This window comes from Colius striatus, chromosome 2 (assembly GCF_028858725.1).
Source record: "Colius striatus isolate bColStr4 chromosome 2, bColStr4.1.hap1, whole genome shotgun sequence".
Classification (NCBI taxonomy): domain Eukaryota; kingdom Metazoa; phylum Chordata; class Aves; order Coliiformes; family Coliidae; genus Colius; species Colius striatus.
Genome location: NC_084760.1, coordinates 111270852 through 111287639, shown reverse-complemented (window position 1 = coordinate 111287639; position 16788 = coordinate 111270852). Strand labels below are relative to the sequence as shown.

The following is a 16788-nucleotide window of genomic DNA, read 5'->3' as shown; positions in this document are numbered from 1 at the left end:
AGGCTGACTCTGACCACAACAGTAATGGTGCGTTTCTGTGAAGATATTTCTGCTTCACTTATGTCTAAGGAAGATCAGAAACAGATCATAAATCTTGAAAGTTTTCAGACAACAGCTGCACAGGTTTAAACCCAGCTCATTATTTCTGAGGAGCTTCTCATTACCTGATATTCTTGGAGGAAATCTGTCTAATGGCAAAAATATGATCCTCATTCTCTCTTTCTGCTAACTGGTTTTGCATTTTCCAAAACATGTCAAATATACAGGGCTTTTGTTCTGAAACTAACAATATCATAACCAAAGCCTGGTACCTGATGGCATTCAGCACCTCCTAGAAATTTGTGGCTGGGTTAGATACAAATAGATATATTCCCAAAGCCTAAAACCTAACCTCTTCTGATGCCTGTATTAGGGCTGTGCATTATTCCCTCTACAAATAAGCAAGAGACAGGTTATATATTGGCTTCATGCTGCCAGGTTAAGTTCAAGAGCCTTTTTGTTTTTCTGTAATCAAGTAAATACCACTAGGTGGTAAAGATGTGCAATCAGTTTGGCACAGTGTCAAACTTAACCACACTTCTCTAGAGGCAGGAATCAAGCATGCCAATGGGCTCACACCTTGACATTATGGGCATTAAGTGCCACGTGATAAGAACAAGCTCAGTTGAAAGGAGCAGTCCCACAGGGAGCTTTCAGCACACCTCTCCATCAGTCTCACAAGCTTCACCATTTCTAGGCTGAGCAAAAGACTCCTGTCTCCCAAGCTGGGTGTGGGTTCAGTTACCACTGGGCACAATAGTCCTGTTGATATTGATTTGAAGCCAGTTCCTATCCTCTGGGAAGCATTCAGCACGTGAACCAAATCTGGTCACACTTGTTAGTCTCTCAGGCAACGCTAAAGAGCTTGTGTAGTTCTCAGACTCTCCAGGTTAACTTCAGCAGAGAGCCACACGTGTTAGCCAAGAATCCCTGTGCTTACCAGGTCAGGTTTGTTTGCTCTTTGAGCAAGAGAGGCTAAACAGAGGGAAACCAGAATTCTGACAATGGAATGTGGAAGCATCGGTTTCACATGGGCTGAAGCAACAATTCCCCAGCTGTAGTATCATAAAGAATCCACCACCCACATTCCTTTCACAAGTTCAAGTTATGTCATACTTACTCTTCTTCAGGATTTCTTTACATTCAGGATTAATTGGTGGTGCATTTGGCTTAGACAGAGCGTTGGACAGAACTTCCACTATGCACCGTGTTACCTAGAAGAAAAAAAACCCCATGAAATTCTCATGGCTTAGATGGAAATCCTACTTCTGACCCAGTTACTCAAGAAAACTAGTTTGGGTTTAGAATTCAGGCTATCCTGAGTTCTGAGTAATCCCCAGCTCTACCACAACCTCCTGTGCATCCAGGCAACAACTGCTTCGCTCCTCACTCCCACATCAGTAAGAAGAGGACAGTCATTAGCTTTTTTTTGTCTCCCCTTTTGTTTGCATAGGTAACAGATAACTTCTGTGCATTTTATAATATTAAATACCCAATTCAATACCAAGGAGAGTCAAACAACATGAGGTAACAAAAAATCAGCCAATACAACACGTGTTCATAAGATGACCCCTAGCATCTGTCCAAATGAGGACGCTGCAAAGGTGTTACCAGAAGTACTGCTTGGATTGCCAACAAACCAGAAACACCTTTACATCTTCACCACAACTTCTCATGTGTGTGTGCTGTAAGCCCTGTCTCTTTTAGCACTTGACATTCAGCTGGATAGTCTTTTGGAAGCAGAGGAAATGGACTGACTTAGGAAAGTCACCCAATCCCCTCTAACCCCAAGTGCCATCAAAGCAGCTCTTCTGAAATGGATTGACTTAGCAAAGCCATCCAATCCCCTCTAACCCCAAGCAGGTCTTCTCTAGGAGTCCACACTCAATGATTTGGGAGCATCCAAGTCGTTTGTTTTGAGTGCTCAGGTCGTCAAGGGTACAAGGGTCTCAGGCTGACAATCTGGGAGGCTGGATGGGAGCAGACAATCAAATGTTTATACAGCCCTTTGCTTTTGAACTGTTTTTAGTTATTACCAGGTGTTTACTAATCTAAATGATCACACTGTCAAGCAGTGGAGAGGGTCTGATGTCAGATGGCGAAGTGATGAGAGGTTACAGGTGCTGAGAGCAGCTAATGATGTTTATTTAGTCAAACAGGTTAAGAATCTCTTTCCAAAGCAGGAGATGGCAGGACAGCATTAGAAAGTCCATCACATAGTTGGCAACTGCAAATATTTCATCTTTATTCAAAGTTGCCACTTCCTTTTTTACAGTCCAGTAACATGTACTATCAAATAACATTTCAGATCATTTTTCAGGCAGGTGCACAATGTAGCGACTCAAAAGCATCACACTGACACAAGAAGCCAGCTCCCATTTTCATCAAATGCACCAAAGTGCATGCAAGTATCTTCTGACAGCTAACGGCTCTCCAAGCTCCACATCACTCAAGATCTCTTAAGAGTTTATCCTTAGGAAAAAAAAGCATTACCCTAATAGTTTAGAGGCAAAACATGGAGTCCATATGACTGATACCTTCTGAAACTTCCACTGATGTGCAGCTACTCACCATTTCTTCAATATTATCTTTTTCCACTGGAACTGCACTGACACCTAGAAGAAAATCAAATTATTACAGAGTCATTAATCCCAGCAATAAGCATCACTGACAGGAATCCTCTAGCAAATTGGTTTGATGAGATGACTTGAGTTTTAGGTTGGCAGGTCAGTAAACCAGACACATTTTGCATTACATCTTTTCTTATTCAGGGTGGAAAAGTAAAGTTGCAGCGTGAAGCTTAAAGTAAAGCAGCATGAGAGAAGAGGTATGGTGACATTTCTAGCACAAAAAGAATGTACACCAAAAAACAGAAAGTAGTGCTTTAATTCCAAGACTGGAGCTTTACTGCAAGTCAAGTCTTCATGTAGTTGTACACGTTTGGTGGCAAAAAAATAGGAAACAAGCAAGGCCTCTTTGCAACTCGGGAAGCTTTTGGCTTCTGTGAGGGGCTCTGGGTACTCCCTTTCCCCATCTCCTCAATAGGAGGCTACTCTTCAAACAACTACTGTCCCAACCCTACCAGAGAAATCCTGTCTCACTTGGCTAGGAGGCAGCTCCTGGAGGGAACGACAGAGCCAAAAGGGACAGGAAAATTTCCATTCACCAGTGATCCATTATCAGCCCAAGAAATAAGCAAAGAAAATAAAATCCCAGCGGGAAACATTAGTCCAGAAGGAAGAGGCACAACCCATCTTTCTGTCCTGAGGACACATGGGGTAATTAACACCTCCTTGCACCAGTACCTGGTCAAAGGCATTTGCTTTTAGAAAGAAGCTGTTGCAAACGCAACCTCCGTGCTGCTTCATTCTGCCATCACCGCTACATCTCCATCTGGTTAATGAGCTTGGCTGCTGTGCGTTATTAATAAACCCTGTCAATTCTCATCTACCTTCAGATTTGCAGAAGTGCAGTTAAGCAAGTCTGCCAGCCCCACACCACTGCACAGAAACAAGGTATCATGGCTTCACAGGTTTGCCACGTGGCGTATAATCACAGCTCACAAACGCACAGCCTGGGGTGCAGTTCTGAAGTTCTCAGACAGGTCAGGACAATCTTAATTACATCTAACACCTTCTCTGCAATACAACTTGGTTGGGGTAGTGAGAGATCTTCTGCAACAGATGAACTCAGGTCAGTTACAGCACCAGGAAAACTAATGCTGCCCCAAGGCAAGGCACTACTGAAAGCAGAGAAACCTTTCTTCTTCACTGTGTCTGCAGAGGAGGCTGACATCCCCCTGAGCACTGACTCTGTGTGTAATAACTGAACACAATACAATAATAACTCTGCTGATATTTCTATTCCTCTCTCCCCTCTAAACACATATGTAGGAATGTGCTTCTCCAGCCCCTGTCTCTGCGTGCACAGCTGCGGTCAGAGAAGGGAACCCACACGAGGATAGCACAGAAGGAATTCCTCTAAAATAGCACTACCTCCCTATCACTTTCCCAGAAGGCCAGGTGGTGTGTGGGGGAGATGGTGCTATGCAGAGCCAACCGCTCTTCCCCATCTTTTGCGTTCAGTGCTGTCTGAGCCAGGCTTTAGGTTACTTTATTTACTAACCGAGTATGCAAATAATTGCCACAGCGCCCAGTGCTGACGCTGCTGCAGCCTGACCCGCCTGTACCCCGCATCTGGGCCCAGAGGGTAAGAACAGGAGTACACACAGAGGCAGGATGCTGGCAGCAAAGTCCCTTCTACTAAAGAAATAGGAGTGGGAGATGCTGCTCTTCAGGCACCAGCTGAAGCACAGGCGATGACCCCTGTTCTTAAGGAGGTTCCTCAGGGCTTCCAGCCAATGAGAAACAGCTCAAGGGCAAATACCTGATTCTGTCCTCCTCATGATGCTGCCACAGAGCATCTCCTGTGACAAAGCACAGAATAGACTTCTGAATGACTTTTGCTGTTAGAGATGCCAATTTGGGGCTACTTCTCGAGCACTACATCAGTGGTGAGGGAATATAAGGTCAGGTTGCACTTGCTGCCTTTGCCCTGTCATTCCAAAGCTCCTGTCTCTCCAAGGAGATTTACAGATGGAATAATGACCATTAAGCAAATGCTTGGTTAAAGATGAAAGCTGACACACAGAGCAAGAGGAAGCATTAGGCTATCCTAACAATGTCAGAAGCAAATGGCATTGGATGTACGTCATATTAACCTGCCCAGAGGAACAAAATGAATATCCAATCCATCCCAGAGCCTGCAATAATGCATTGAGGCAGCTGCTCTGCTAGAGCTGAGACAGGAAGTCCGTAGGGAGCCAGCATGCCCCATTTTACACCGGAGCTGGCTAGCCCATGCCAGCTGGCAAGTGCTCTCTCGTGGCCACTTGCCAGCTGGAGATGGCTGGCCAACACCTCTGCCTTCCTCTCCACGTGTGCTCAGGAGGAGCGAAGCCATTGTGCCGGCGCCACTGACACAGTCAGGCAGCAGGACACCCAGCCATCAGGTTTGCAGGGACACAGCAGACGGTACAACTGCAGGGTCTCACAGCAGAAACAAAGTCAGAGCATGCACCGAGATGGAAAACCTTCCCCTGCCCATGCAAAAAAACAGACCACCAACCCACAGAGTAAAGCAAAGCCCTGGGTCTGCTTTCCCCTCCCGAAGCAAATCAGCCCAGGCAGTTATAATAACATTGTTTGATTTTGCAGAGGTGCTGAGAGCTGACTAAGATCACAAAAATAGACAAGGAATACACAAATTCACATGGGCTTTGTTTGCATCAAGACTCGAGCATATATCTTTTGGTGGATTTCCAATGAAATCCCCACATGGCTTTGTTTCATTTATGTTGATGACTCAGTGCAGTGCCATCACTCATCAAAATGCCAGTAAAAACCTTTCCTAGGAAAGGTCACAGAAACTTTGGCATGTTGATTTGCAGAAGGAGCGCTAGAAAGTTCTTGAAGGTACTGTTTCACAGATTCACAGCCCCAAACAAACTCCATGGTTCACTGCTTGAAAACGAGACAACCAAAAAGGATACAAAGAGGTACTTGACCCATTTGATGGCATAAACAGGTACAAATATTTGGTAAGAAACCCCCATGGGTTCTGTGGAATACATCTGGTGAGTTTCTCTGAGTTGGGGTCTCTTCCCCCATATCCCCCACTCCCCTTTGATTACAACAAAGGCATCTGAGGGTAGTTGACTACATCACAGAGTTTCTAAGTCCAAGAAGCATTTCCATGCAGAGATCTCTAATACACTCAAAGCTGAACTCCCCTACCTAGAGTGACACCGATGTAGTAGGCATAAAAAGCCACAAAGCCATGCGATCCCCTCATCCTATTGTGTTTAATCTTCATTTCACAGGCTGGCTTTAATATTTAATGCCGCACACACGCCAAAAACACTTCCTGTGAGTTAAAGCTGCAGACCCGCTACTTTACAGCCACCTCCCAGCGCCCAGCCCTAGCTGGCAGAGGTCCAGCAGCACCGCTAGGTACCGACAGAAAACGACACGGATAAAACGATTCCAAGAAGTCTTTATGGAAGGAACTGTACTGGAGGAGGGGGAACAAATTCAAAGCATGCGGCCAGCGTTCACGGGGGTGAGGGAACTCGTGCGGGCACCGTCGGGGCGGCGGCAGCCGGGACGCAGCGGCGCGCAGCCCCCGCCAAGCCCCGGCACCACCCGCTGCCCGCCGGCCGGGCCACCGCGGCGTGACGCCACGCACCCACCCATGGCGTCACGGCTCCTCAGGGGCAGCCCCCTCCGCTCACAGCCCTCCCCACACACAGCCCCGCGCTGCGGGGGGCTCCGCTCTCGCCTCTCCCCGCGCGGGCTGAGGGCCGCCCTCCCGTGGGCTGCGGGGCGGGGGGAGCCGCGGCCCCGCTCCCTCTCACCTGCCAGGGCGGCGGCCCCCAGGAGGCCGAGCAGCGCCAGCGGCCCCATGCTCCGCTCCCCTCGGCTCGGTTCGGCTCCGCGCGGCTCCGCGGCTCGCCGCTATTTAAAGGGGAGCGCGGGGGCGGAGGATGACGGGCGGGGGGCCCCGCCGGGAGCCTGCGTCACTCCGAGCCCCCGGGGGCGGCGCCGCTGCCGCCCTCCCTCCCCCCCCGCCCGTGTCCTCTCCCCCTCAGCGGCGCCGCCCGCAGCCGCGGGACCCCCTCGGTCCGCCCCGCAGCCCCCTCCCCATTCCGCCTCCCTCGCCCCCTCTCCTCTACCCCGACCCCGTAGCTCGCCAGCACGGGGGAAGTTCCTCCCAGGCTGGGGAAGGCGAGTTCGTCTTCCCTTCCTTTGCAATCATCTACCTCCTCCCGCTGCCCCCTCGCCTAACATTCCTAATGCCCCTTTCCCTTCCCCCGCCCCGCCGTCCCCTCAGTAAAGGAGAAAAGCGGGATTTCCCTCCCCCTTCTCCAGCTCGGAGGATGCTGTAGCATCCTTAGGTCTTTCCCACCGCCAGCGGATGCTGAGCCTCTACCTAGAGGGAGGAGGTGCAGTAATCCATCCTTCTGCAACAGCTCGCACAAGGCATCACCGCCGCGATTCCATATCCTTTTCAATGCTGCTACAGACTTTTCCCGCAAGGTTTCTGTCCCTTCCACTCAAATCACTGCTTCCCTCCCGCCCCTGCACACAGCAAACAGAACCAGAGAACGACTGGAAAGCCATCCTCACACTCGTGTCATCTGGTGAGTGAATGACACGCAGTGTTCCTCAGGAGTTTCAACGGGGAAACCACCGCTCTTGCATCCATCTCCACAGGCAAACCTCTTACTGTGACAATGCTCTGGGGAACCAGAGCAAACCTACAGAGATGAAGTTGAACATTTTCTTTTTCAAACAGCCCCCACCATCGCAATTAGCCCCCAATGGACTGCAAAGCACAAACTGACAAGCTGTGGTGAGCTCTCCACAGAGCAAGGCTGAACGCTTCCCCTGGTTCCCTTTAGAGACAGGCAAAGACATTGTAAGACTAGGACTTGTTCTGCTTTTCCTTTTGTTAACTCTTAGAGGGCCATCTCCAAATTATGCCTTTCAGAAGTTGTTTGTTTGTTCTCAGTACTAAGCAGGTGACTCTCTAACACTGAATCCATCCATCAAAATGGCAGCTGTCTCTATAATCACTCAGTGTACTGACTTACACTGTGTATTAACAATGCCAGGCTGCTACAACCATACAGCCTTTATATATATAAGACAAGACACAAGGACACAACACTCCAGTAAAACTCACATGCAGCTTCCTCCATGCATAAGGGAAGCCAGGAACTTCAGCTTCATTTGAAGCTTGTGTCAGAAGATAGCCTTTAACTCTGGGAGGCAAACCCAGATTCTTTGTTCACCTTCATTTAGCTCCTGCAAAATAACAGAACCTGCTCATCTGGCCACCATAAAAATTAAACTCAACACTAAATCACATCAACACTGCAACATTTCTGCTTCCTCAACATCCCCATCCTGCGTGACATTCCCATGCTGCCTACACACACCCCATCTCCACAGGTATATGCTTCTTTGCTAATCACCAGCCTTGACAGTGGGAAGTTGAGAGCCTGATTCAAAAAGACTATAAAGATTTCACTAGCTCTGAGGCCCACGTGTCCTCCTCTGTCTGTGTGAGGATTCAGCCTGGCCTCTACCTCCTCAAGCTGCTCAGAATAAAGAGTCTCAGGTAAAACTTCCACGGGTATATAAATAGCACTATTTCGTTATCCTCGTGTAACTGCTCTACTCCATCCTTTGCCTGGCTATACTTATCCTGGGCATGACAGTCAAAAGGGGCAGGTGATACAAAGATGCTGAATAAAAGCAGACAGCTACTTTAGCATCTATGAGGTATTCGTATCATGCACCTGTTTTGCCCAAGTCCTGTTGATAGTACAACCACCACTACAGAAGCCTTCTTGCTGCAGAACAGACAGCTCAGAGGAAGCACCCCACACCTCCTGCCTCAAATGGCTTCTAATCCACCTCCTGCACTGCAGCAGCAATCATTGGGCCTTCACAGCTGGTTTCTCTGTGCCATTATTTACATTTGACTTGTAGAATTTCTCTGAAACACTCCCTCACCTCAGCATTGTGTAAAGAATCAAGAAGTCGTCTACTTGCTCTTGATATGAGATGTTAAAGCACTGCTGGGTCACAGCAGGGTCTGCACGGGAGCACATGCTAATGCCTTCAGATTGGATTAGAATCAAGGTTACAAAGACTTGCAAGTTCTGCAGGACGTCACTCAAGAGATCTGTGACAGAGGGTGAGACAGAACTGGATGGAGTTTATCTAATTCCACCTTCAGCATCCAAGATTAGGATTTCAAAACACGACCCCATGGATTTTCTGACAGTTCTGGAAAACCAGACAGAGAGAATCCGTGTTCCTTGCCCGCAGTGATTTAAGTCAGCCTGCATTTTCAAAACAATGTCGCTTCACATAAGACTTTTACAGCCAGGTGTCAGCTGGCACGAGCTTCCCCTCAGATTAGGAAAGAGATGTGACTGCATTAAGTCAGGATTACAGCAGGCAGTGGCACATTTCACTCAATCGGTTGTGAGTGGCACAACCCAACCTCCCTTCTCAGATGTGTCAGAACTTCAGCTGCAGTGATATACACTCCTCATAATGTTGTGACAATCTATCACTCTATGAATAAACAGTATTTATCCTGCTGGATTCTCTCAAATACAAATGCTTAAAAAGAAATGCACTCTTGGCTCATGCTAGAAGCTAGAACTTCAAAGGATGACAAGCAAGTTTCTGTGCCCGAGCTCCTTCTAAATTGAGAGGAGACTGCTGGGGGAATATGAGGATTTGCTCTCCTCTAATTAGATGTGCTGGTAGCATTAACTTCATTCTTGGATGCCAATTAGTTTCCATGGAATGAAAATCCTGCAGCCTTTTTCAGGAGCAAAGTCATCTCTTTCATTCAGGTGCTAAGTATCTGGAGCAAAACACCAATCAAATCTGAAAAGCCAGCACCAAGGGACACCATGTATCCAGCTTCACAAACAGCAGCAAAAATCCTTTCTGAGGTCTTACACATATTCATGCTGGTTGCAGCATCACAGATAATGCAACTGCACAGATACTTAGGCTTTGCTGCCATTATATGTTACTGTATATAGATTTACCCATAGCTCACTTAAATCAACTGTTAAAGTGGCTTAGAGCTGGTGCAACATGCCCCAGAAATTCAATTATCATCTTAGTAGTTCTACAGTGAGGCAGAGTCAGGTGCCTGGCTCATCTCTGCCTGTATGGTGATGGGCTTCAAGGGAGTTAGAAATCCGTCAGACACATCCACTGGAAAGGGAACAGGACAGTGCTCAGCTGGGTCTCATCTACATTGTGACCAGACAAGGGGCCTGGCAAAGCAGAAGAGACAACTCTTCAGAGGTGTATATGCTCGTATACACCTCAAAATCTTTGCACATCTCCAGCCAAAGCCTCTGTGAGAAGTGGCAGCCAGGACCACACGCAGACCGCCTCCTTCTTATTGAGCAAAGACTATTTATTCTGTACCAGGCACCTGCAGGGATGCTGATGAATGGAGCTTGCTTTTTTCAGCTACAGGAGGATGTGACAAACAACAGGAACAGAGGTATCAGGAACAGTGTCTGCTTGAGCTGAATCCACGGGAGATGTAATGATACTGCTATTAGATAAGATAAAATGCTTTTAAGCACACCTCACAACAGCCTGTGCTTGGGCAGATCAGGCTGGTACACTTTGTTACTCGTAGTGGTCAGTCTGCACATTTCAGATTTTAGCTTCTCTGTCATCTGAAACCCAACAGAGATAAAAATGGACCCTCACAGCAGAACTGAGTCCACGGGACGCAAACTGCCTGAATGCATCGAGATACAAAACAATCTAGTTCTGTATTTACACAATAACCAGCTTGCAATTCTAATCTAAAATGCACAGTTCTTGCCTCCAGCTGAGAGACAGAGGAGCTGTGAAGAGACCCTGTGTGGTACACATGTGTCATTTCTGTAGCATGGGCAACTATCTTTTTTTTCCTTTCTATATTTATATAGTACCTCACACAGCGGGGTTTTGTTCATGCCACGTGCTCTCAGGCAGTATAGAAACAACTGCTAGGAACAAATTGCTAGTCTTTAGTTTCAAAGACTTGCTTCAAAGAATATCTAAAGAATCTACTGGATATTTCTGTTTCAGAACTAAGAGAAAACTTCAGGTCGACTCTTCTTACACTTTCTTAGTCTTCTTTAAAAAAAGATTTTGCTCACTTGCAACCTTGTTGCAGGGTCCTTCTAGCTCTTCAGTGATATATCTGTATTACAGAAATAAGGTCAAATGTTACATGGCCAAACTGAAAATTAGTTTAAAATATCCCTATAAGACATGCCATGATTGTTAAGGCTTAGTAAAAACATATTCACAGATTCTGCTGTGGTCCTCTGAAGAAAACCCTATGCCAGTTGATATAAATCTTCAGGGTCTCTGGATACACTCAAGGGCTACAGAAGCAGCAAACAGATCACCAGAATGAAAAAAAAAACCACAAATCCAAGCCATGTCCAAAAAAATAGGTAAGTAAGAGTGAGAAGGCCAAGTCTAAACACAACCACTTCCCTGACATCCCAAGTTTTTCAAGTGAACATCTTCCTTTATGCTGCTCACACACACCTATCTCCCTACCCCAGACATTCCTCTCTCGGGTGTTTGTCAGCTCAGATGGGAGAAAACTAGATTATGCTGCAATACAAATATTAAGATACAAATAAAAAGCAGCTTTTGGAGCCTACAAAACAAAGGACACTTTTTCCATACTGCACTGTCAGCATAATTACCACTGCAGTGCCAGTTCTTAAGTCCTTCCCAGACTCATTGACCTTGCTTGCTCCAGGCAATAAATACAACTTAGCTCTTGGTAGGACATCCATAGGAAAGATGACATTGATGTGAAACTTCATGCACATTTCCTGCCCTCCTACAACAGAAAGTCAGAATTTGCTTATTACTGTTGCACCACTGAGATTTTTAGTCACAAGTCTGTTCATTTTATCTGTGCTGCCACTTCTCACCTTGCTATAAATTCCTGATTTGCTGTCAGAAAATGTTTTGCTGGAGTCCCAGTCAAAATCTGTCACTCCAGATGATCTGATCATCAAGCTAAAATGCAGCTTTGGAGCTCAAAAAGTCCTTACGTGATTACTCATAGCTTTATGAATTTGGCTATGACTAAATCCTCTCCTAGTCTCAGCTATAATGAAGTTGTCTTGCTGACAACAAGGAGCAACCTCCGCAGCCCCAGACACCTCCTGCTCTGCAAGCTGGGGAGTAACAGCTCCCCAGTACTCTCCTCACCAGAGATGAGTCCTGGACAAAGAGCAGCCACCAAAAAGCTGCCAACATGCCTCCCTAGCCCGGCTTTCAGATGCTTGGCATTGCTGCAGGACCAGAGCTCCAAGGTAGCTGATGGCCAGAGAGCAGCCTGAGAGCTATAGGACATCTCATCTTCCAGCCTGGGCATAGTGGAACTACACACCTAGCTCCCTCCACTCCCCCCCTAAAAAAAAACCCACCACAAAACAACCTTTGCCCAACCCCCCCCATATATTTTTTTAACATATCCAATTAAGCACACTCGTAACCTCACTGGTGAAGAAGTTTGGGGTTTGTGCAGTAGGCTGTAAAACAGGATGGAAATTTCTTTCAGCAAGCAAAATGCTGACTTAAGCTCTCATATTTGGAGTGCTGCTTGCCATTAAGCAAAAATGACTCTTACAGTTGCTTTTGCACTGCAAATAATTTCATTTAGGCAATGAAACGGCCCCATTCAGTGTTTCTGCCTGTATTTTGTCAACTGTGTATGTTCCATTTAATATTTACAGACAGGGGCAGTAGTCTGGCTTAGTAATTCATTTCTTTAAATATTTATAGCACCTTGACTCTCAGCAAGGGTTCTGTTATGGTAAGAACAATATTGTTCTGTGGTTGATAGTGTCATGGAAATTTCAGAGGAAAATTTCATTTGTGTAAGACAAAAATATATAGATTTCTGCAACGAACCTTGACGATTTCAAAGGAAACTTTTTACTGTCATACAGTGTCTGTACTGAAAAAAAAATCAATCCCACTGCACCCCTGCACATAATTCCTGACTGTAACTACTGCTAAGCAATCTATTTCATCACACTGATACTCACACAGCAAAAGGAATCACTGAAGAAATTTTCAATCACCTCTTCTTAATCATCTCGTGCCACTAAAAACAGAGACCCCGCTGCAAAAAGGATCCTGTGAAAGAGAGAGCTAAACCTGCAAAATGCAAACGAGGCTTTTGCTAAGATCTCTTCCCACTAGAAATCCTTTTTTTCTTTTGCATACCCTGATTTTAAGACTTTCAGGCTCTCTGTGTGAAACGCTGTGCACTCATAAAAAAGCCTGAAGAGGCTTAAGTTTAAAGGCAGCTTTGGGAACTGACAATACATGGCAGACACTCCGTCAGTGTAAATCTGTCTAGTTCCATAGACTACATTCAAATGATACCACTGAGAGTCAGGACCAGAGAGCACACCTCCAGCCTGTCATTTTAGGCTTTGCTGCAGATGTGTGAGTCTTCAGGCATTCCCTCCTGGGTAAGTTGATAACTACTTATATTTGTGATGTGGGGATAATTTTCTAGAGGCAAATGACAGTTACAATTCCCCTGCAAAAATGCCATACATACAAGTCAGGGCCTGTCAGGGATGTTGCCTTCCTCTCACACAACCCCTCCTGTTCACTGGACACCACCATCCTTCTGTTCTTATTTTCTAGTCTCATCTCCCCCATGATGACTGCAGGGACCTCAGACAACTCATCCTAACAGTGAAGCAGAGGGAGCAGAAGTGGTGCTTTTCAGTGCTGACCTGATATTTTGCAAAACACCCTCCCTGCTGCTGCAGCACACCAGCCAACAGAGCAATCCACCCTGGCTCTGGAATAGCAGCCACCATAATATGTAAAGTCAGTAGGAAGGTGCAGCTGGAGTGAGAACGATCAGTGGGAAAAAGCCCAGCAGGCAGCAGGTTCTGCAAGCCAAGTGGCAGTAATTGCTTCTCTTTCCAAGAGGAGTGCCCAGAGTTTGGCTCCCCAAAAGCAAAGGCTTTCAAATGCAACCTAAACCTTCCCTCCAACCCTGCAATAACCAAGAAAGCACTCTCTCAAGGATAATAAGAATCTTTTCAGAGTAGAAGGGCTATTGTGCAAGAAACAGAATTAATGACACGTGAATTCAATGATATTTGAATGTGCCCCTTTCTCCCCAGGGATCCCAGCTTGCTCCTGCACCCCAGCCTGGCCATGCACCTGCTCCTCCTCACCTTAGTCTCTCTCATCCCAGACCTTTTGGTTGGCCACGGTGCAGTCTGGAGCTGTGGAAGTGCTCATCGTCTGACAGGACAAGTGCTGAGTGACCAGCTGGCAGGATGGACAAGATCTGACTTACTTAACTGTCTTTCCCTCAGGTAGGCTTTCATTTGGGTCTCTTTTCTCTATCCATATGCCAGTCACGTTAAGTCCTTCTCTTAAAACATGGATGGTCACAAATGTTCTGGCTTTGCCACCTCTGTACAAATAAACCAGGCAGCACTGTCGTACCAAAGCTCCACATGGATCCTATGGCCTCACACCAGGGCCACCATTCTGTCCTTTCTCCAAAGATCTCCCCCTGATCAGAGAGAGGAACATGATTTGTCAGAAACACACCTCCCTGTTGCCTGGCATTCACTCACCATCCCATCCATCTGGCTGGTCTCAATGAGAAGTTGAATGACTTTGTGGCTGCCAGAGAGCGGATATCAGGTTCCTGTTATATACACTCTCTGGAAAAGCACCAATTTCCAAGGAGCAGCACCTACTGCAGCTGGCACCTGCCAACCTATGGGCAGGACCAGCCAGAGAGCAATGGGCATCTTTGCTGACGTTCAAAATCCCATCACACACATCTGTGTCTGCAGCTTTCCAGCCAAAAACCCTTGTAATGTGCTGCAGGCCCCATGCCAGGGACATCAGAGCCAGGATGCTGCCTGCCAGAGAATAGAGGAAAAAGCTCTTTCAAGATTAAATGTCCTCACAAGGTGGAAACTAGTAGATGTCAGAAGGGGTAGTAATGTGGGAACCTGCCACTGCTTCCAAGACCTTGCAAAGGTGGCCTTGACCAGAAGGAGCCAGACTTTCATGGGAAGACAGTGGTGCCAGCTGTCTCTGGGATGCTTAGCACCTTTGATGCTGCATTACCTTGTCATGAGGACTGTCTCTTGAAAAAGCACACACAGGACACTCTCTCTGGCACAATCTCTCTGATTTCCAACAAGTGGCCATGGCTTCTCCCCTGGGCTTAGTACTATATCTCAGTCTTAAGCAATATCTCAGAGTCTCCTCAGCTGTTCTGCTGGCAGCTGGTGGTGGCCACATTCAGACAGGAGGCCCTAGAGGGTGACTCAGTCCAGCCACTCCACATGCCGACTGAAAGGCTGAGCACTAAGCACTTTAAACACTGTGGAAGGACAAAAAAACCCAGACATGTGCTGGTACAAGCCCTCACAAAAGCCTCAGCATCCAGTTGTAACCCTGGGGGTGAAAAGGTGATGCAAGCAGGAAAAGCAGAAAAACTGACCCTAAAAGAGACTTTGCTATCCTAGGAAGAATAAACCATAGTTGGTGGCTTCAACAACTCTCACGTGAGGCATACTGAGTCTGCAAACTGCTAGGCCCTGGCTTTGGAAAGAGGCAGCTCCCACACACCTCTTCTTCCATGCAGATCCATGTCAGGTGGCTGCCTCAGGAGGGCTTTTCGGTTCTAATAGGTAAAAAGTGACAAACTTACAAGAGAACAATGTCAAGGGGACACCTCTGTCTGAGGTTAGGAGCACCCAATGCCGGCCAGGCAGTGTATATGGGTGACAGTCCCACCCAGGCTGAGCAGCTCCGAGGATAACACAGGACCAGGAGTGTGAGGGTGCCTGTTGCACTCAAATGCTCAAGAGGCATCTGCGCTTAATTGCCTCAATTCTCTCTCCTCATGGCAGGCTGGGCAACAAAGCCATCTCCTCTCATCAGTGCTAGCACTGCAGAGGCTCTGACACCAAGAACAGGAGGAAGGGGCCTAGAAAATAGTCTGACCCTTGTCCAGCAAACCCCTTTGTTTAGAGCCAGATCCACTGTTGCCTATGGAAAGGCTCTCCCCAGCCTTTAAAACATCCTTTAGCCAACTCTGTGTTTTCTCACCCACAGAAGAATTTTTTGTCTTAGTAATTCATGTGCAACAGGTTTTTTCTTGAACACCAGACAACCAGCATCAACACTCAAGGAGATAAAAACCCAGACACAAGACTTGTCTACATACACACAGGTTTCTCATCTCTCCATGTAGTGAGAACTCTCCCACGAGATGATTACCTCTTGCTGCTCCCCAGCACCAATACACCTCAAACTAAGACCCAGCTTTCCTTACTGAATTAAGATTGCAAAAAAAGCCACCTCAAATACAAAACAAAGCAACTCCCCTATAGATCCATCCATCTTGTGAAAGGAAGAAGTGCCTTGAGAGTACATCAGTAATCCCACAGCTGCCTTTACCCTGGCCCCCTAAAAACCATGCCTGGAGAAGTGATACTCCCAGACCCACGGAGGATGAGGGGAGGACACAAAAACAAGCTGGCCTCAGAGAGCTGAGTCTCTTCTTAACCAAGAGGGCCTGGACCACACACACAAATCCATTTTATTTCAACCTCTAACTGCAGCTTTTTTAGGAGAGTTGATGCTAGACACCATTCTCCAAAGCTCCTCTCCTTTCCATCTCTAAAGCTCTCTCACACAAAAAACAAGCTGCTGGGAACCCAGTCTGTGACTGTCACACTGAAAAATGTGTTGTGGGACACAGCATTGATCACCCCTCTTCCCACCTCAGTATCTTTAATCACAGAATTACCCCATTTCCCTGGCAGGAGGTGCTGATTTTAACACCCATTTAGCAGCACTCCTGGCCCACTTACTGCTTCTCACCCAGAAATGCTGTCATTATTGGCATTATGGGTTACCTGCCCCGAGGTTGACTGACATTTACCATTACAAGAACTTGCCTTCTAGCACTAGTGCAACTTTGTTCAGCTTGAACTGAGGTGAGATTTTCCATGCCAGATGTTCTTTCATTACAAGACTTTCCCTCTTAATTCATTGCACCTGCAAATAAATAAGCCATTGCAAAGGCAATTTAACTAAAGGTTTG

At 46.8% G+C, this 16788-nt stretch overlaps 1 protein-coding gene across 3 annotated transcripts in view; it reads right to left on the bottom strand.

Moving 5' to 3' along the window:
* CHGB (chromogranin B) overlaps positions 1 to 16788 on the bottom strand; it is a 30337-nt gene that overhangs the window by 4193 nt on the left and 9356 nt on the right. The window contains exons 1-3 of one of the 3 annotated variants that reach the window (XM_061989135.1): positions 7786 to 7901; positions 2611 to 2654; positions 1160 to 1253 (exon numbers count right to left, since the gene is read on the bottom strand). In XM_061989135.1, the coding sequence (XP_061845119.1) occupies positions 1160 to 1253; positions 2611 to 2654; positions 7786 to 7801 (154 nt within the window). In that variant the 5' untranslated portion in view covers positions 7802 to 7901. Of the gene's footprint in view, positions 1 to 1159; positions 1254 to 2610; positions 2655 to 6454; positions 6519 to 7785; positions 7902 to 16788 lie in introns of those variants that run through there. The other 2 variants (XM_061989134.1, XM_061989133.1) reach the window with 2 other exon arrangements.